Source organism: Macaca nemestrina, chromosome 11 (genome assembly GCF_043159975.1).
Source record: "Macaca nemestrina isolate mMacNem1 chromosome 11, mMacNem.hap1, whole genome shotgun sequence".
NCBI classification, from domain to species: domain Eukaryota; kingdom Metazoa; phylum Chordata; class Mammalia; order Primates; family Cercopithecidae; genus Macaca; species Macaca nemestrina.
Genome location: NC_092135.1, coordinates 131,942,238 through 131,963,251, shown reverse-complemented (window position 1 = coordinate 131,963,251; position 21,014 = coordinate 131,942,238). Strand labels below are relative to the sequence as shown.

Below are 21,014 nucleotides of genomic sequence, written 5' to 3'. Positions count from 1 at the left end.
CCAATCAGCGCCCGGCTTCTCCGCGCTGGCCAATAGAAAACCGAGAGGAAGGCAGGAAGGGCGAAGTCGCTTATTTGAGTGTGCGGCGCGCCGGGCCCTGCGGTCCGGGTCGCCGCTGGGGTAGCGGCTAAGTCTGCGGCTTGGTCCCATTCTGGGTCCGCTGCGCACCATGGAGAGCGAGGACGTGGAAGACGACCCGCTGCTGCAGAAACTCAGGGCCAGTCGCCGCCGCTTCCAGAGGCGCATGCAGCTACTGATAGAGAAGGTGCGGCCCCCGCCGGTCAGCCAGGAGGGGAGGCCTGCGGGTCGGAGTGAGGCTGGGAGGGGACGTAGGACGGGAAGGGAAGGGGCTCTGAGGGCTCGGAGCGGGAGCTGGGGAAGCGGGACTGGGGCTTGGGTGCGGAGAGAAGGTGGAGGCGGAGCTGGGGGCTCCAGAGAGGGAAGGAGGAGGCAGCGCCGAAGGCTTCGGAGCGGGGACGGGGAGGAAAGACTGCGGCCTCCGGAGCGGGGAGTGGGGAAGCGGGACTGGGGCTCGGGTGCAGAGAGGAGGGTTTGGTGGGGCTGGGGGGCTCCTGAGTGGGACGAGAGAGGCGGGGTTGCGGACTCCGCTGCGGAGACCGCGTTTGGGGCGCCCCCGGCCAGACTAACGGCCTCTCGCGGGCTGGCGCCGCCTCCGCCGGGGTCTGAGGCCCCTGGGACCTGACAGGAAACCCCTCCTCCTCCACAGTACAACCAGCCCTTCGAGGACACCCCGGTGGTGCAAATGGCCACGCTGACCTACGAGACGCCACAGGGTAAGCGTCATCCTCCCCTTCTGAGTATTCGGGTGAAGAGTGCGAATGGAGTAGTTGAAATGCTGTCACTGCTGTTTTAGGAAGTAAACATTGTTCACCTAATAGGAACCAAAACATTGGTGCCCTTAAACCTGTAAATTACTTGGATTACTTATTAAAACAATTCCTGAAGAGACATAGGTGCCTCCTGGCTCGCACGCCTCCGGCTTGCCGGGTTGGCATCCCCGCTGGCCATCTCCACACCATGGCAGCTCGGGGCAGTCGCTTAGCTGGACTGGTCTCAGTGTCTTCATCTGTGAAATGGGAAGGATGCTGACAATAATGTCTCCTGGGCAGGGGTGTTGTAACAGTTACGTACAATCCCTGTGAAACTCTGGGAACAGTACCCACCCTCCACTGCCAATACTCACTTTGACTATTGTTTGCCCTGTTTAACTTGGAGTAGTAACTGTCTTCCTTGAGGCTCCAAGTACTTGAATAGGGAGAAGGCATTCCGTTTAATAGTTAATGTAACGGACTGAAATCTTGTGGATTCTTTTTGGTAAATAGCTGGTGACAGTTTGCACTGGCTGGGGTCGATTCCTCCCGTATAGCTTTATAACTAACTCAGTATCACTTAATGAAAACAAACCTCACAGCACGTTCTGTGTTGCATTAAACAGACGGGCACAAAAGGTTCACAAGATCTGCTCCTTGAATTAAAAGAAATCCTACCTTTCCGCCTTTATAGGCAATCCAGGCGCATCTTGGGTGAAAAGTTTACATAGGCAGAAACTAAAATATTCCAGTGGCAGGTCTCTGTATAACATGTAGATTGCCCTTAGAAAGCATTCATTCCGTATATGGGATGTAGAGATTGCCTGCGAAAAGTGCTTACTCCCTCTAAATAGTATATAGATTGTCCTCTCTTTATGTATTTTAAGGACAGTTGCTGTCACATATGTTCCTTGTTTTCATGTAACTCTTTGGGCTAATGATGTAATTTGATGAGCCATTGCCTAGTAGGTAAGAGAGAGTTCCATCAATGACACATTTGCCTTAAAAACCTGAAACTTTACAAAGAGGAACAACAGCAGGGTATCAGAAGCCTGGCTTGGTTTTAATTTTGTACCTTTTTTTTGCCTGTCACTTTGGCTTCCAGTGAACACAGATTGAGCAGAAGTTCAGCGTTCAGGATTATGTCAATGGTCATTTTTGTTTCTTTTCTTCAGGATTGAGAATTTGGGGTGGAAGACTAATAAAGGAAAGAAACGAAAGAGAGATCCAGGTATTTAGTGTCAAATTTTATTGCCACATAACCTTGCTGTGGAGGAGCATTGATGTGAATAAAGGTGTGGGTGTGCCCAACCTCTGAGCTTATGCAGAGGCCACCACGGGGCACTTCTCACCTTGATTATACTCTTTTTCTGTTTTTAAGGATTTAGAAGCGTTTCTTCTGTAGCTTGTCAAGTGCAAGGAGGCACTGTGTAATGTTTGGCCTTTTTTGTCACCCTGTGTTTCCTGTGTCACAGGCTGAGGGGCTCTGATAACACACATGCAGAGGCTGGGCCAGCTGGGTAACCCTCCCCAAGGCCTCGTGCCAGCCCAGCGAGGGGCTCACAGAAAAGACCAAATCCAGTTCCTTCTAGGGAAGAAGAATGTCTCTCTTCCTGTTTTGAAATGGGAGGAAGAGAGATGAGGGGAGGCGCGGCCTGGAGGATCACACATCTTTCCCTCTGCATTTGTCTACCTTCTGAAGACCCGGGTTTCCCTGCCTAGTTGTTCCGAGGGTGTTGCAGCTCTGAGACCTGTTATTTTAGTGGAAGGTGCTGTTGCCCTTTCTACAGGGACATCCAGGAGCCCTTTTGCCACAGTGGCTTTTGCAAGGTTGTCTGGTATTCAATTAATCACTGCCTCTCAGATGCCACATGGTTCTTCCCTGTGATCACAGGTCAAGGAACCCGTACCCAAGAATGAAAACATCAAGGTCAAGGTGACATAATATTAACAGCAAATTTGAAATCAAATCTTCTTGATTAATTATTCTAGTCATGGAAATGTTAAAAGTACATACAACTACATAAATGAGCTGATTTCTCTCTGCAAAGATGGTCATTAATGCTATTTTAGTACAATGTGATTCCCTATAATACACATCTTCATAAATGCATTTTTTTCTCCTTCACTTTTCCAGTTAATACATATGGCGAACTCTTCATCAACTATTGTATAATTATAAAATTATATAATTATTTTAAAAGTCATATTTTTTAAACTGCTCTCCTGTTGATAGGCAATTAGCTATTTGTGGTTTCCTTTATTAATAAATAAGGGTCAGCACACTTTTTCCACAAAGGGTCAGATGGTACATATTTTAGGCTTTGCTGGCTGTATGGTCTCTGCTGTAACTACTCAGCTCTGTGTTGCAGGGGGAAAGCAGCCGAAAATAATATGTAAATGAGTGTACGTGGCAGTGTTCCAATAAAACTTTATTTATAAAGCCTCTGTTAGATATGGTTTTCAAAGAAAATCCTGGTCCTTATCTCTTCCCAATACTGATATTTCCCCTTTTCAGTAAATTCTGAGAAGTGGGATTATTGGTTTAAAGGATATATACTCTTTGAATTATACATAATAGAGATGAGCACTCATCAGACCAGTGCTTATATGGTCCTGGTGGCAACAAGTTTTCATTTGAAGATTTATTTAAGATTTGTTTTTAAAATGTAGGAGGACCCCTACCCTGGGTCTCCAGAATCTTCAGACCCTTTCTTGGGATTAGGAAACTGGGCGTAGCCTGAGATTTCAGCTGGGACATATCTGACTTCACTGTAATTGCTGTTGGTGACAGTGCCCAGATCTGCTTTCACCTTTTCCCAGACGACTTGGTGCTCCTGCTGCCCTGGGTGCTGGGGGAGGCTGTGGGCCCTAGCAGGCTGGGCGTTGACCTGTGCTGGGTCGGTTATAACACAGTGCCTGGGCTCTCTTTGTAGCTACCAGAGCTACCAAGTAGTTTGGGGTTGTTGTAGATCATCTGCTTCTCTGTGATTCTCAAACCAGATTCTGCCTCAGACACCGCCACAAAACAACTCTGTGAACTCCATCTTACATGATGGTTTCACTGGAAGCAAAGATTCTGATATTCCAGAAGTGGGCTTCAGTTACCCTGTAGTGCTCCTGGGTAGCCCCAAGTCCTCTGAACCCTCAGAGTTGACACCTGAGGACCATCCCTAATGGTATAGGCCTCACCACCTTCTCACACCCTGTTCTTATAAGGCTGGGTGGTTCCTAAAATATTAATATTTTAGCCAATCCGGTATCTTGAATGCTTGAATTTCACTGAGAACCCACCGATGCCATTCGCTGGGATTATTTGTAGGACGTGCTGTAGAGCAGGCTCTGGAGAGCTGAAGCAGGCCTGACCAGGAGTGTGGCCGCCCAACCAGCCCTGCCCACCAGGTGTGAGCTCCTGGTCGGGACAGCAGCTGCCTCTGTGCGTGAGGCTTGGGCTGAAACTGGCTCCTCCCCACCTTAAATACTCCAGCACATTCTTTAAAGATCACAGGAAGTCCCCTGGGGGCCACTCGACTATTTCTATGTTCTCACTGATGACCTCAGGACAATTTTGTTCGTTCCTATTTGTTTTTCGGTTTGCCCCAGACCCTGTCATCCCTGGGCCAGTGTTAGGAGGGGTGGGCTTATCTGCTTGTGCCTGGGCCCCTGACTTTCCCTGCTCCTTCCCTACCTTCCAAGTGGCTTTTTAAGTAGCAGCTCCCGGTGCAACCGAAGGGAGCCTCAGCTCCCTCCTGCGCTCTTGAGGCCTCTTATATAGTGGACATACAGGGAGAAGAGAAGCCTTGTGGTAGGCTTTTGCTATCTCCTGTGTTAACGGAAGGATTGCAGGTTTATTACTTTACAGTGACTTTGAAATGTGCTGTCACTCAACCAACCATGTCTTTATTGGCGTCTGCACTTGGAGGACTCCCCCGTGAGGCCCGCGGACAGGACAGATGGCTCTGTGCAAGCTGCAGCCCGGGGTCCTGAGTTTTCCTCGCACCGCACAGTCCTGGGAGCCGGTGAGTGTCGCCTTCGTCAGAGAACTGAGGTCGGGGGACCAGGCCTGATGCACCTGTTACAACAGCTGAAAGCCTGGATTCCTCAGTAATAAAGTTTTTATTTTTTCTAAGGTGCATCTTAAAAACTAAAATATGTTCAAGTACACTGTTGATTCCTCTGACTCTGCCTTCCCCACAGTTACATCCAGTGCCTGACATATGAATGGTACTCAGGTGTTTCTTGAGTAAATAAATGTGCCCCTCCATGTGAAAAGTTAATATGCAGATTTAATAAGTTAAGATTTGCCCCTACAAGGTGGTGTTGTGAACTCTCACTTCTATAGGGAAACTTCCCACCTCATCCTCCGAGGAGGCTCCTTCCTTTTCCCCAGGCCAGTCTCATTGCCCAACCCCATCCTGTCCTCTTTTCTCAGGAATCCATCCCTCACCCCTTCCTTCTGTCTTTAGCCTCTGTCCCCTGGATCCATCCATTGGTATTTAGATGCGCCCAGCCTCACCTTAGACACATCAGACCCTTCGTGGCTCTGCCCTGTCCTGGGCCCCTTCCTCGCCACCTCCCTTTGCCCAGTTCCGTTTACAACCAGAGTCAAATAACCTGCTCCATTTGCTGTCAGGGATTCCCTACCCCACCAACCCCATGCGTTCCTCCTCTCCCGATTCCATCCTGGCTCCATCTCTAAAGCCCAACTCTGGGTGAGGTTTCTCGCAACCCTGTTGCTAAATCCTGTTGGCATTCTTTGGGTTTTATTATTTGGGTTTTGCCCTCTCCATAGCATTTAAACCTTCTGGAAGTTCTGGCCTGGGCCTCTGTGGCCCCCTGCTCCTTGGCCCCATGCTCCTCCTGACTATAACCTCCAGCCAGACCCCAACTGGAGGTGTTTTACTGCCTAGCAGCCCCTCTGCTTCAATACTTCATGTCCAGACTTGGCACAGCTGAGGCTCAGCCGGACAGACCGGCTCCCCATCTTCTGCTCTGTGCCTCACTACAGGCCCCTACTGTCTTCCCTCTAGTGTGAGCCAGAAACCCAGGGTCCTCTTCATCTCAGCCCTGCCTCATTCCTCATGGCCAAGGCATCCCTGTCCTGTGCCTTGTGCCTCGTTAGCTCTCATGTCCCCGCTTAGCTCTCATGTCCCCGCTGAGCACCAGCCCCCATCCCCACCCGGGCTCCCTCTGCCCCACTGACGCACCTGTGAATGTGGTCAGGCCGCTTCTCTGATGGAACACATGGCTTCGCATTGCTTTTGGGGTAAAAGGCCAGAACCCAGAATGGGGCCTGAAGGTCTGCCTGACCACATGGCCTCCTCACTGCCCCCGGATAAACAGACCCCCAGTCTTATCTAAGCTCTTTAAACCTGGGTTCCTTTGCTGAAACAGTTTTGTCACTAGCCTTTAAACACCTGGACACTGGCCTTCTGCAGCCTCTGTCCACTCTGCCCAGCCCCTTCCCTGGCACCTTGCCTGCACCTACAGTTAGTGATGGGTGTTGAGTCACTAAAAGGAAGCTGGTGGTCTTTTAGAGTAGAATTGGAAAGCTCTTCATGAGGATATTTACCTGTGGTGCTATGTGTTTACTGCTATTAATCCAGATTTTAACTCTAAATCCTTAGATCCATGAATTTCCCTGACTGCTTGACATCACAGGAAATAGTTATTTGACAGCTGTACTGCCCAGTATGGCACCCACCAGCCCTCTCTGAATGATATTTAAATTAGTTGAAAGTTAAATAAAATTTAAAATCCATTTCCTCCACCTTACTGGCCACATCCCAGCTGGAGTAGCCCCATGTGGCTAGTGACTGGCCTAGGACAGCACACACCATTTTCCATGGTCACTGGAAGTTCTGTTGAGCGGTGCTGGGCTTGAGTGTCTCAACTTCCAGGCTCAGAGGCCATGGAAAGCGGGAGGTGGTGCAGAATCTGCTTTTCCTCACTCCATGGCCCCAGGCAGATTTCTCATTCTAAGGGGTTCTCTGGGTTACTAAGAACCATGGGCAGCTGTAGATGGCTCCAATGGGTGCACCCTTGAAACAATGGGGATTTTTACTGTAGAAATTACTTGAAGTGATGCCAAAACCATCCTTGAGAGGAAAATGCACTCTTTCCTGAAAATCCTGATTGAGATTTACTTGTTTGACTTTTAGATTCAAAAAGCGGAGATATCAATGCCACGTCAGACCAGGAAGAGTCAGTTGCTTGGGCCTTAGCAGTAAGTACTGCTTTTAGTAATGAATGGACAGAGGGGGCGCTTGGAGGCTCAGGGGTGGATCCAGCAAAGCCCTTGTGGCCTGCGGCGGGCAGCATTGCCTGCAGCCTTCTGGAAGTCCTCTCCTGAGGCTGGCTTTTGTTACTTCCAAGTCTCAGGTTTCCTCATGTCCGGATTCCCTTCAGCAGTAAGGTCCTCCTCTCAGTCTAGCACTTGGCAGCCAGTTCTACCCATAGTGCAAGCCTGATTCATGATGATTTTCACTCTGCAGATAAAGCTGTCAGTGTGGTTGGCAGGGTGCCATTTGCTTGGATGAGCACACGACAGGGAAGTTGGGCTCTTGGTCAGTCTCCCCTACAGGGGCAGGGTCAAAAGAGAGGTGTTCTAGAAAGTATTTCCAGGTCTGCCGTCAAATGCCTCAAGTCACAGGGTCGCCTCATTGGGCAGTTGTCACCTAAACAGTAAGTGTCATTTATATGTCTGTTTCCCAGGATGCCCTGAGGTCACAGAAACCACCCGTTTTCTTACAGGATGTGCCTCTTATCCTCCTTGGTTGGGATAGATGAGAATTTACACAGAGCTTAACCGACTCTAGCGTCTTTCCTGGCCCCCATGTCACACCCTGTCTCCTGCTAGAATAGCTGGTGCATGGTTTTCCTCTAAAATTGCCGCTTTTGTGCAGAGGGTTTCCCACGCACCCATGTGTAACTTTCAGTAACTAAGAAAAAGGAGGCAGTGGTCCTGGGGAAGAAAGTGGGTGCTCACTGAGAGACTGTGTAGGGATTGGCAGCAGAGGGGAAGGGGGTGGTGCCAAGAGTCAAGAACCAAAGTGCCAGTGCCATGCAGCAGAGGATGGAGGGTGACGCCCTCTATTTCCAGTGTCTGGCAGGGGAGGGGTAGGAGAGCCTCCTGAGCTGGAGCCCTGAATTTCTGTTTTTTGTTTTTGGTTTTTTTGAGACGGAGTCTCACTCTGTCACCCTGGCTGGAGTACAGTGGAGCGATCTCAGCTCACTGCAACCTCTACCTCCTGGGTTCAAGCGATTCTCCTGCCTCAGCCTCCCAAATAGCTGGGACTACAGGCACCTGCCACCATGCCCAGCTAATTTTTGTATTTTAGTAGAGACAGAGTTTCATGTTGGCCAGTCTGGTCTCGAACTCCTGGCCTCCAGTGATCCACCTGCCTCAGCCTCCTAAAGTGCTGGAATTGCAGGCGTGACCCACCACACCCAGCCAGGAGCACTGAATTTTTTATAAACTTACCAGTTTGAGGTTATTACCAGTAGTTGAGTCCCGAGCTCACCTATGAATATTCAGATGATTTTTTTTTCTGGTCTAGAAATGCTGTCATAAACTTCTCTAGACATGGTTTTTATTTTATTCTTGTTTTGTCTTTTCACATTCTTTTGGGTTATTAACACAGCAAGAGGTGAAAAAGTGACTTGGAATAACATCATGGAGGCAAAAGTGACTTTGAGTAGCATCATGTAAAGATTTGTACATTAGTGAACTTTGCCAGTTGGTTCCAGAATACAAAATGTCAGGTGTACTCAGAAGCTCTTAAAAATTCTGACTTCTCTTTTTTGATCAGCCTGCAGTGCCTCAAAGCCCTTTGAAAAATGAGTTAAGAAGGAAATACTTGACCCAAGTGGATATACTCCTACAAAGTGCAGAGTATTTTGAGGTAATCTGTTTCCCCGTATTTGTTTTTACATAATTAGATCATAAACACATTGAGGTGTGATGTTATTACGCTTTTTGTTACTTTCTGCAGAACCCGTAAAGAGCATTTGAAGTAATGATTTCCAAATTGTTTATTCACATGCTGACATACTTGCTCTTCTTGAATAAACACTCTAGGTTCCCCAGGGCAGCGCCATCAGGAAGGTGGGAACCCTGGCAGAGGCGCTCTGCCCACTGGTCTGGGACAGCTCACAGAAAAATCTAGTGGGGCAGCTGGGCACAGTGGCTCACGTCTGTAATCCCAGCACTCTGGGAGGCCAAGGCAGGTGGGTCACTTGAGGTCAGGAGGTTTCACCAACATGGTGAAACCTCATCTCTACTAAAAATAGAAAAATTAGCTGGGTGTGGTGGCGGACGCTTGTAATCCCAGCTACTCGGGAGGCTGGGACAGGAGAATCGCTTGAACCCAGGAGGCGGAGGTTGCAGTGAGCTGAGATTGCGCCACTGTGCTCCAGCCAGGGTGATAGAGCAAGACTCTGTCTCAAAAAAAAAAAAAAAAAAAAAAAACTAGTGGGGCCACACATGAGACTCTTAAGAGCAGCCCCAACCTCTGGACCAGGATTTGAAGCTGCACAGTTAGGGAAGCAGTAGTCCCCACATTCCCTGGTGTGATCAGGCTAGGATCAGCTGCAAGGTGAGGTGGCTGACCCTTGGCACCTGTCCCGCCTGCCGAGAGGTCATGTTGGGGGGAGGATGTGATGGCTTGAGAGGTGGGCACGCTCACCTGCCAACCCCTCTCTTAAAAGTCAGTGCCCTCTGCCATAGAATAAGGGACATTGCAACACCAGATGCCTAGAAAGTACACATTGCAGAATAAAAATTCATCTCCAAAAAAAGGTAGCAATCTCACAGGGGTGTGTGTGTTTTCCTACTGTGCTCCTGACCAGTGGAAAGCCTGTATTTGGAACCATCGACTTAGTGGATGTACCTGAAATGCTTTTCCCTTTAACCCAAGGCAGCAAGTGGTACCCTCGTAGTTGCTGTGTTGATCCGGGGAACATATTAGGGTTAGGAACGAATGGATCTATCGGGTCTTCTTTGTCCACCATCCACCTGGCCCCTAGGTGTTCTTGCGGTCCGAGTATAATGGTAGACCAAGAAAGCTACCAGCGCCCCTGGGATAAGAAGTTACTAGCAGATGAGTGATGACTGTGGCTGGAAGCTGTCCTGGAGACCACATCAAGTGTCCAGATCTTAGTAGGACACTTTTTCTTCCCACTGCCCGAAGCCTAGCTGGCCACTGTCACCACATTCACACGCTCGTCGGCGCGGCTGTATTAAGATGCACAGTCCCCGTTGTTGGGAGAACCCAGCTCCTTGCACCCAGTTGACACCTGGCAACTTTTTTCTTGTAACCACTGGCTCTGATTTCAGTATGCAGGTGACAGAGCTGGAAAGGATGCACATGTGACTCCACTGCCTTCACTGGCCTCACCTGCCATGCCTGCCCCTGGTGAGTGCGACACAGAAACTCTATGAACCATGCATGTCTCCTTCACTTCCGTTGGAGCTGTGTGGCCCCTCAGAGCTGCTCACGCTGGCCACGCCATCATTTCCTGGCGTGTTTCATCAACATAAATTGTTAGAGATACACTTGCATTTCACTGGAAGATAAGATGTTTTGAAATAAGCTGTTTTCTCCTCTGCGCGTCTGCTCTTTATTCCAATGTACTAGTTTGAAAAGTTTTGCATCTCCAGAAGCACAGGACTAGTGCAGTGAACACGCTTCACCTGTTTCACAATTAACACATTGTCGTATTTGCTTTATCACCCCCAACACATGTGCACACACAGTGTGTATTTATTGCATTTGTGTATGCGTTTATCCCTAAATGCCTCACACATACCTCCAAACGTCGGGTCATTCTCCTTTATGACTACGGTACCCTTAACACATGCCAGAAATTGAACATTGATGCAGTACAGTTTTACCCATTGTGCCGATGATGGCCTTTGCAGCCTTTCTGGTTTGCCTGACCATTTCCAGACTCATTCAGGCTGGTACCACTGTTGCGTTTAGTCTCCCTCCATCAAGAGTAGCTCCTTGACCTTTTCTCCCTCGTGGCCACCTTTCATATTATTGCCTTTCTTGAATAGCCCAGGCCAGTAGTTTTGCAGAATGTCCCTGAATTTGGATCTGATTGCTTCCTCATGGTTAGGTTCATGTTAAACATATTTGGCAAAATTACTACAGGGACGACTTGTCCTGAGAACATTTGGTCAGTCTGTCCCATTCTTGGTGACTTTTGAGGCTGGTCATTGAGTTCAGGTAAGACCTTAATTCAATGTTTCTCATTGCGACAGGCCCTTTTTCCTTGGAGTCATTTGTGTGATTCTTTGAGATCTCCTAGGAACCTTTTCTCTAAAAACTTCTCACCCAGTGACTTAGAAGCCGGCAATGTGGATTTCCTGGGTGGAGGTCCCCGCCCAGGTTGTTTCTGTCTCTGCTGTTCTTGGCACACGTCAGTTGGCATTCTGTTGAAAAGAGCTATCCCCCCTCTGGTCCTTTTTTTTTTTTTTTTTTTTTTTTTTTGCTTCCTGTAGTGCCCTCTCATGCTTTGATTTATTTTTACTTTTTAGGATCAGTAGGAATTCATTGAGTCTTCTTGTTCTTTGATTCCCATGTTATAATCCATTGCCAGTATTCAATCTGACACTCAAGTAGTCCCAGATTTAGCTGTCAGGGAGCCCCTTTCAGTCTGGCTTTTGTGTCGTGTGGTGCAACCCCATGATTTTTTGAGCATTTCTTCACCCCTGCCCTGACGCCGTATTTTCCTCTCCCTGTTCTCACCAGCCACAATGACTTAACACGCGCTCATCTGGTCAATCGTGCAGCACAAAATAACTCTAGCATTGCGGCACCTGCTACCACTCTTCACAACCATGTACTAAGTAAGCTTCAACATTTCCAAGCAGCTCTTTTTATTCCTAGACAATATCTCTTTAAGAGGCAGACATTCAGCATATTTGGACTCTTTTTTCTCTTTCAGTTGTCAATTTAACATACAAATTTTCTTTTTCTGTTTGTGTTCAATTTTATGGTTTTTCCCCATCATTGTTGGTTACATATAGGAAACATTTAACATGATGCAAAAGTCAAAGCTATATGAAGATGTTTGTTTAGAAGTCTTACGCCCCTTCCCATCCCTGTAGGTAAACGGCGTTGTCATTTTTCAGTTTCTAATTAGCTTCTGCAAAGGCATCCATCTTCTAAACAGCCTAGAAGGAAAGGAAGACACCTTTGGGAAATGTACGATGGAGAGTAGAAATCAAATTTTGGTAGCAAAAAATATCTCTGAGAAGAGTCTACTCCTACACATTTGTGGTGTTTTTGTTTTTGCTATTGCTTAAAAAAACATAGTCCTGATCCAATCTTAAGTTCTGTCATCTGTGCACATGGATGGTTTAGAATGGTAACACACCTTTACTTTATGTGTATCTTTTCTCCCAGGATACTACAGTCGTGTCTCCGGAAAGAGTCCTGGTGACCCAGCAAAACCAGCTTCATCTCCCAGAGAATGGGATCCTTCACATCCTTCCTCCACAGACATGGCCTTAGTACCTAGAAATGACAGCCTTTCCCTGCAAGAGACCAGTAGCAGCAGCTTCTTAAGCAGCCAGCACTTTGAAGACGATGACATTTGCAACGTGACCATCAGTGACCTGTACGCAGGGATGCTGCACTCCATGAGCCGCCTGTTGAGCACAAAGCCATCAAGCATCATCTCCACCAAAACGTTCATCATGCAAAACTGGAACTCCAGGAGCAGGCACAGAGGTAAGAGCAGGATGAACAAAACGTATTGCAAAGGAGCCAGACGTTCTCAGAGGAGCTCCAAGGAGAACTTTGTACCCTGCTGTGAGCCTGTGAAAGACACAGGAGCAATCAGAGATTGCAAGAACGTATTAGATGTTCCTTGCCATACGACAGGTTTAAAATTGGAAAAAGCTTTTCTTGAAGTCAACAAACCCCAAATCCATAAGTTAGATCCAAGTTGGAAGGAGCTGAAAGTGACACCCTCGAAGTATTCTTCCTTGATTTATTTCAACTCCAGTGCAACGTATAATCTTGATCAGGAAGATAGATTTAGGACATTAAAATGGTTAATTTCTCCTGTAAAAATAGTTTCCAGACCAAGAATACAACAGGGCCATAGAGAGAACCGTCAGAGGGAGATTGAAACGCGATTTGATCAGCTTCATCGGGAATATTGCTTGAGTCCCAGGAACCAGCCTCCCCAGATGGGCCTCCCAGACTCCTGGGCCATGAACGTGTACAAAGGGGGTCCTGCGAGTCCTGGTGGCCTTCAGGGCTTAGAAACCTGCAAGCTGAGTTTACCTTCCAGCAAAGCAAAAGCAAGAAGTTTAAGCGAGGCTTTTGAAAACCTGGCCAAAGGATCTCTGAAAGCAGGTAGGTGCCTGCCCAAGAGCAATTCTTCTTCACTTCCAAAGGCCAACCCCACACACAGCCCAGCTCGCCCGCAACAGACCTCTGATCTTCACGTTCAAGGGAACAGTTCTGGAATATTTAGAAAGTCAGTGTCACCCATCAAAACTCTTTCAGGCCCAGATAAAGAAGTGCTAGGCCACAGAAGGAATCGTTATGATGAAATTAAAGAAGAATTTGACAAGCTTCATCAAAAGTACTGCCTCAGATCTCCTGAGCAGATGAAGGCGCCTTCATGTATTGGAGTGTCTACAGGTAAAGCAAGTATGGAAGTTCGGTATCAAACAGAAGGCTTCTTAGGAAAATTAAATCCGGACCCTCACTTCCAGGGTTTCCAGAGGTTGCCATCATCACCCCTGGGGTGCAGAAAAAGTCTACTGGGCTCAACTGCAATTGAGGCTCATTCATCTACATGTGTTGCTCGTGCCACCAAGAGGGACCATCATTTCCCTGCAAAAAGACCCAGGCTGTCAGACCCCCAGGGCTCTGGATGCCAGGCCAGTTCCCAGGGTGCCTCAGATGGGGTAGTCAACATCGTAAGACCGGGAGACCAGGGCAGCTCTTCACAGCCCAACTCAGAAGAGAGGAAGGTGCGTTTCTGTTGGTTGAACGTGGGTGTTTTATGTGAGTGACTCCTCTTTGGACAGAGGGTTTTTATGGTGGGAACCTTTGTGCCACTTTTAGTGAATCTCAACCGAATTCTTACATTCGTGATCATTTTCCGAGCATTCTCCCAAATGCTTTTCCTTCCTGTAAAATCGTCTATATCAAGAACATGTTCCTGTGCAAGATGCATCGAGGTTGAGCAGAAGATGCTCTTGCATCGCACGCTTTCCACTAGAATGCACTCGCAGGTGGTTTTCGACAAATCCTCACTCACTACACTTTGTTCGCCTTTGTCGAACGTTGATTTCTAACCTCTTCATCTGACACTCAGAAAATAGCGTTGGAAGGCAGAAGTGTTCTAAAGCAAATGACTTCCTGTCTATTTCGGGACTCCTGGTGGGGACAGAGCACGAGTGGCCCGGGAGAGCCATGAGCATGGCATTCCCACAGGCGTGAGCGGTGCCCTGCAGGTCGCCTCAGTGCCCGGCGCGAAAACTTCTGCACCTCGCTGTGCAGCGTCATTTGTGCGAATCACGCCAGCTAGAGTCTGAGTCTGCGTGTGCCCTTTTCCCGAGCGACAGTGCGGTGGGGTAGGTCAGTGTGAGTGGGTACCTTTGTTGGCATTAAGGCCTGGATTCCCCAGCACAGCTTGTCTGTGTGTCCACAGCCAGGATCTAGAGGATGCGACTTTTTAAGCTCAGTGCCACAGCTCACCCACAGGTGGACAGGACTTGACGGTGGGTTTGATTTGGCCAGTTCCTTTGGGTTTTGTGTGTTTGTGGTTCCAGCAGGTGAGGCTGTGTCTCCAGTATCCTCTTCCCTTGTGCCCTACCCTGGCGATGTGCCTCTTTGAGGTCATTTGCGTGGACGCTGCCTGCCATAAATGTCCCATTTTCTGTTTCTCCCACCTGGGCCCGCCTGGCCTGTGAGCCCTTCTCAGCTGCTGGCTCCTGCCATCCGTCCAGCTCAGAACCAAGGTCTGGCATGCCTTGTTCCTTCTGTGGCGCCTGCCTTCACAGCCTGCAGTCCGGCCTGTGCATGGCAGAGACCACACTCTCAGACCACCAGCGGCCTCCTGTGACTTGAGCCGCCTGACGCCTTTCTCACTGTGACTCTGTCTTCCCAATGCCCTTGGACTGCTGCAGGGCCACCCGCTCCAGGGTCTGCCGTGGGACAGCCCTTCCCTTCCAGGGAACTTTCACTGGCATTCTCCCGCTACTACCTGGTTCTTTGCTATTGCATCCCCAGACGTCCTCCCCAGACTCCACCCACCGCTCAGCTGCCTGCTCTGTGCAGGTGACCCCCACCCTCCCACCACATGGTGGGTGCTGCAGTGAGGAGCTGTCTGGACACGGGCCAGTCTCGTAGGTTAGCAGCTCAGGCTCCTTGGCTCAGTTCTAGAAGCTCCCAGGTTTTGTTGGGTGTTTTGGTTTTCAAAGTTATTTTCATGTATAAAGTCATACTGTGTGAACTAACCAGGAGCAGATGAAACAAGCCCTCTGTTGTCATCTGTCTTCCCAGTTGAGGATGGACATACATATGTGTTCAGGTGATGGGAAGGGTTTTTCTCTGCAGGGCCTGGCTAGGGTCAGGCACTGTGTGGGCAGGGCCTGCGGAGCTCCTCCCCTGGCAGTGCCTGGCTAACAGCAGAGTCTTTCCCTCGGGTCTTGGTCTCCAACTGTGTGCCTGGTGCCCCATTCCTGTGCCCACATGGCTTTTTCAGAACAAACCACTGGCTGGGTGGCTTTGAGCCCCAGTTAGTGAAGCCTTCGAGAATCTCAGCCGCATCTTCATGGCAGACACTTCGTGGAGGCTGCTTTGAGAGCGAAGCCTATGCGTTCTGTTTAACAGATGACCTCTCAAGAGTCTCTTTCTCAGTTGAAAGGGGAGCATTTCACCAAAAACAACTCTCCGGCCCAGAGAGTGATCCGAGGTTTCTCCTGCCTCCCGCACATCAGAGCTCCTCTGCTCTGCTCGCCCTGCCTGTCTAAACCTAACTTTTTTCTCAGGTAGTGCCCCAGCTCTTCCATTTACCATCATCCTGCCCTGGGATTCTGTCTCGTGCCTTTTCCCACCTTGTTCTGTGATCTGCTGGCACCGTGCCAGTTGCCTGCAGTCCCCTTTCCATGTCCTGCCCCAGTGCTCCGTGCAGAGGCTCCTGTCTTGTTTTTTCACCTGCTCAGCCTAAAGGGCTTTCTTCTGGCCCAGCCACACAGGAGGGACCTCGGCCTTGCGGGGAATGGTGTGAGGCTGCATTATTGTGGGGCTGGGGAGTAGACCATCCTGAGGGCGCTCCTAGCTGCCCTGGAATTTGACAGCAAGTCAAATCATGAGCACCCCAGGTTTCATTTTAAACCACAGTATAAACATGTGTAACTGGTTTCCTATGTTTTTCTGCTTTTCTGCTTAAATGATAAATTTCTTGAGGAAAGAGACCAAATCTTCATGAGCTACAACTACATACGGAGTTTTCATGCCTAACATCTCAGTGCTCTCTGTGTGCCAGGTCATGCTGAACCATTTTTACGCCTTATCTTTAATCCCCACCAGAACCCAGAATCGATTAGATCGATTCTGTCCAATAGGCAGGCTGTCTCTCCTTTTAATAGATACAGAAAAGTAGCTTAAATCCTAGAACTCCTAAATTCACTCGCGCAGCGGCGCTAGCTGGGCCAGGGTGTGGGATGTGGACTTTCCCACCAGCTTGTGCTCCCTGGGGGAGTGTGGGGGGCGGCGTGGGGGGGTCGCCATTATATTTTTGTTGTTTCTTTAACATAACTTACTTATTTAACGCAATTTTCTGTAAGTATTTTTATACATGCAATGGAATAAGTGGAAAACAGTTAACCTTTTAGTGGCTGGCATTGGGAGTTCTACTAGAATTTTGCTAACATCATTTTCTTTGTCTTTTTTTTCCCTAGAGGAAAGAACACGTCTTACAGGATGGAAGAGAAGTGATTTTGTGCTAGAAAAATCAAAACTAAAAGTGTGCAGCTAGGTAATTTTGAGTGTTATTTCTCTTCCCACTTGTTCTCTGTTTGTATTTTTGTTTTTAATTCTTGAGACTGAGGACTTGGTTGACTTCTCTGCCCTTAAAGCAAATATTAGTGAAATTGGCTCCATCAGAGATGGCCCTCGAGTTCTTGGTGTAGAAATTATGTGAATAAAGTTGCTCAGTTAGAATTCTTAGGGTTCTCTTTGATAGGCCTGTTTTTCTAATGTGTGCGTTTTTGGGGGGTTTTGTTTGTTTGCTTGTTTTTGAGACAGTCTCTCTGTCGCCCAGGCTGCAGTGCAGTGGCGCAATCTCAGCTCACTGCAACCTCCGCCGCCTCGGTTCAAGCGATTCTTCTGTGTCAGCCTCCCAAGTAGCTGGAATACAGGCGCACACCACCACGCCTGGCTAATTTTTGTAGTTTCAGTAGAGACATAGTTTCACCATATTGGCCAGGCTGGTCTTGAACTCCTGGCCTCGTGATCCACCCGCCTCAGCCTCCCAAAGTGCTGGGATTATAGGTGTGAGCCACTGCGCCCAGCCATGTGTTCTTTTTTAAATTTAGATATGTCCAGAGAATTTCCTGTTTCCCATGTCATTTGAGAGTATTGTTTGCTTGTGAGACGTAAGTTTGAGCCCTGCATGCAATGACCCTTGAGGGAAAATTAATAGTCCTGGTGGTCCCAGACACTCCTGCAGCCACAGCGCCTGTGACTCCTCACGATTCTTATTGAAGCTGTTGATGACAGGATATCATGGTGACGTTTTTGTAGTGAAATAGTTCACATATTCAGAATACACTGGTGAAACTCATGCTGGCGTAAATAGTTAATATATTGCCATATGAGTTTGGGGTTGCTTTTTTATGAAAGATTAAAAATGAGATTGAGGTACACATTTTTCATTCCTGCCTGCCTCCCCAGGCGATTACTCTCCTGATGTCCGATATCACCTCCCTACCCCACCCCATATCCCTTCCCCCCATGTCTTACACTGGGACCACGTTATGTGCGTGAATATGCGCGTGTGCACGCGCGGCACGCCTGCGTCCTCAGGCTGCTATAACAAAATGCTGGAGACCAGGTGGCTTCAACAGTAGAAATTTATTTTCTCACAGTTTTTGGAGACTAGAAGTTTAAGACAAGGGAGCCAGGATAGTTGGGCTCCGGTGAGGACTCTTCGTGGCTTGCAGAAAGCTGTCTTCCTGCTGTGTCCCCACGTGCTGGAGAGAGCAAGGTCTCTGGTGTCTTAGGAGGGCACTAATCCCATCATAAGGGCCCCTCACTCAGGACCTCATCTAAACCTAATCACCTCCAGAAAGCGCCATCTCCAATACTACCATCATGCCAGGCGCTAGGGCTTAATCATATGAACCTGAGGGACCCAGTTCAGTCCACAGCCTGTGAGTCAGTAAGGAGGGTGCACGCTGTTGAGAGCTGAGTACCGGGCCAGGTGCTGCAGACCTCACAGACGGCTCATTTCCTCAAAGAATAGGCCGGCAGTGTAATGCTGGCTCAGGCTGGGCCAGGGCCAGAATGGCCCCTACAGATCTAGAGCCTTCCCTCAGGCCTGCTGCTTCCTAAGGACAACATGACCCATCCTTTCCTCTTCAGGAAAACCATCACTGCAACCCAGCAGTGCTTGTGCCTCTCCTCCCCCAACACCCAGCAGACTGCTGACACCTTGCTGGCAGGGCCAGGCCTGGCTGCCAGAGAGGCTGGTGTTCTGTCATCCAGTGGAGGAAGGCGAGGTAGAAGGACCTGGGCATGGGTCTTGGCCAACTTACAGGATCTGCCAATAAGGGACCCATAGACTATATATGGTATAGTCACCCTGTTTCAAACTAGATGAGTAAATTAATACTGTACATATGCTACAGTTTTGTTTCATCAAGAGACTGAATGTGACAGGAGCTAATAGATGTGGGCATCTCATTTTGAGTTCTGTAGGTGGTTTATTGTTCTGGATGTCTGCAGATGGGAGCAAAACCCACCCGTGATCCTTATGCATAAGTGTCAACTATCTGTGGCGCACACACACCTAGAGGCAAATTACGGGTCACAGATGGGTGTGCCTTGAACTTCACTAGTTATTGCCAAATTGCTTTCCCAAAGGGCTGCTCCAGTTTGCCCAATATCCGGCAATATAAGAGGTACCTTTTCCCCACATTATCGCTTCCAGTTGCTGCCAGTCTGAGCTCCGGCAGGTGTAAAATGTGTTGCTTCACAGTTTGCTTTCTCTTGATGACTTGTTGAGCATGTCTTCCTGTGAGTCCTGGTTTTTTAAATGTCCTCAGGACACTGGTTTTATATTTGCCTCTGTTTTCCTGATTTGGATGTATTCGAAATCCAATGATATGAAACAATCCAGTTTTATATAAGTTGCAAGTAATTTCTATCTATGATTTGTCATTTAACTTTGTGGTATTTTATTGTATGGAAGTTACATTTTAACACAGTGCTATGGTTTGGATGCCATTTGTCTTGAAATGTAATTGCAGATGGAACTGTTGGGGGTGGGCCCTAGTGGCAGGTTTCTGGGTCATGGGAGTGAACACCCCATGAATAGATGAATGCCCTCTTGAAGGAGTGAGTTCTTACTCTCTGCAAGAGCGGGTTGCCTTTGCACCTGCCCCCTCGCCTTTCTGCTTTTCCGCTGTGTCTTGAGATAGCACAAGGCCCTCACCAGAAGCTGAGCAGATGCCAACGCTATGCTCTTGGACTTTCCAGCCACCAGAACTGGGAGCTAAACAAACTTTTTCTGTATAAATTAGCCTTTGGTATTCTGTTTTAGCAACGCTGAACATACTAAGGCGGATAACTTCCTCCTCTTTCTGGCTTCTGCTGTTACTTTTAAAAGAAAAACTACCATACTCTGAGGATAAAAAATACTGTACTGTCTTAAATTTTGCTGTCTCCATTTAGGTCTATAAACCATCTGGAAATGTTTCTGCACAGGCATGGAGGGAGAGCCAATTGTACAGATGTACAGCTGCCTCCTTGTACTGTATTGAATGCTGCACCCTCGCCACTCCATCAGTGGTGTTCAAGCTTGTTTAGCAGCAATACTCTTCATCACTTGGCAGGAAATCAGTTCACCATTTGCTCCGTGGGAGACACAAAACAGTTTGAAGACCACTATTCCAAAGAAGGCTTTAGCACGGGTTGGTTTTTGGACAGCATAGCAGCTCTCTCCTGTTGATGGGACCCCAGATGGTGAATTCCTTCGGCAGTTGTACTGGGAACAGTTTGGAAGTCCTGGTTTACCTGCTCTGGGGACACCTAGACTATTCTGATGGACTGAGCATAGCAAAAGCCTTCCCCACACTGCCCCTCTCTTCCGCTACATGTTCTTAGACATGGGGCTAATTTCTCCTTTTTGACCAGCAGCCAAATTCTGTTCCAGGCCTCATTGGGGTCCGGTTCCAACAATCCAAACTTTGGACCTCAAAGGGAGAGATGAGGGTGGGCCCGGAATAAATGTCACTTCCTCCATACGGCCTTTCTGGATTGTCTCCAGACTTGCACACCCACCCTCCTGTGCCACTGTAGCACTTCCACCCTGGCTGCAGTCCTCCTCCTGATGTGTGTTGTGGTCAGGTGCCTTTCCCTTTAAGAAGGGCCCCGGTCGGGCATGGTGGCTCAAGCCTGTAATCCCAGCACTTTGGGAGGCCAAGGTGGGCGGATCACGAGGTCAGGAGTTTGAGACCAGCCTGGCCAATGTGGTGAAACCTCATCTCTACTGAAAATACAAAAATTAGCCTGGCGTGGTGGTATGCACCACCCAGCTACTCGGGAGGCTGAGGCAGGAGAATCACTTGAACCCAGGAGGCGGAGGCTGCAGTGAGCCGAGATCACACCACTGCACTCCAGCTTGGGCGACAGGCAAGACTCCATCTCAAAAAAAAAAAAAAGAGTCCCTGGAGACAGACGGGACACTCTAGGCCTCCCCTCACCGCTTGGCAGAGTGCCTGGCCTTAGGCACACTGTCAGCATGTGTGTGGACGAACTACGAATGAAGACATGAAGACAAAGCTAATTTCCGACCCTTTGGGCAAAGGGGCTGTCAGACACGCATACTTGGGGGGAAATCGGAAATGAAGTGGCTCATTAAGGCTGAAGTTCCCTTTGCCCTATTGTCTTGGTTCTGGGCTGTCACCACCTTACAGTCACACAT

The 21,014-nt window shown here is 48.6% G+C and overlaps 1 protein-coding gene across 2 annotated transcripts; it reads left to right on the top strand.

Moving 5' to 3' along the window:
- Positions 1–50: 50 nt before the first annotated feature.
- On the top strand, positions 51–20,334 carry HJUR (Holliday junction recognition protein). Of its 2 annotated transcripts, XM_011728034.2 has the most exons (10): positions 51–265; positions 728–794; positions 2,006–2,061; positions 4,753–4,849; positions 6,992–7,056; positions 8,642–8,734; positions 10,168–10,246; positions 12,245–13,830; positions 16,768–16,844; positions 19,763–20,334. In XM_011728034.2, exons 1-9 carry the CDS (start codon positions 170–172, stop codon positions 16,813–16,815), a joined length of 2,187 nt encoding a protein of 728 aa, XP_011726336.2. In that variant the 5' UTR covers positions 51–169; the 3' UTR covers positions 16,816–16,844; positions 19,763–20,334. The 2 variants fall into 2 exon arrangements, with proteins under 2 accessions (XP_011726336.2, XP_011726335.2); XM_011728033.3 differs by lacking the exon at positions 19,763–20,334 and having other exon boundaries at positions 16,768–17,029.
- The last annotated feature ends 680 nt before the right edge of the window (positions 20,335–21,014 follow it).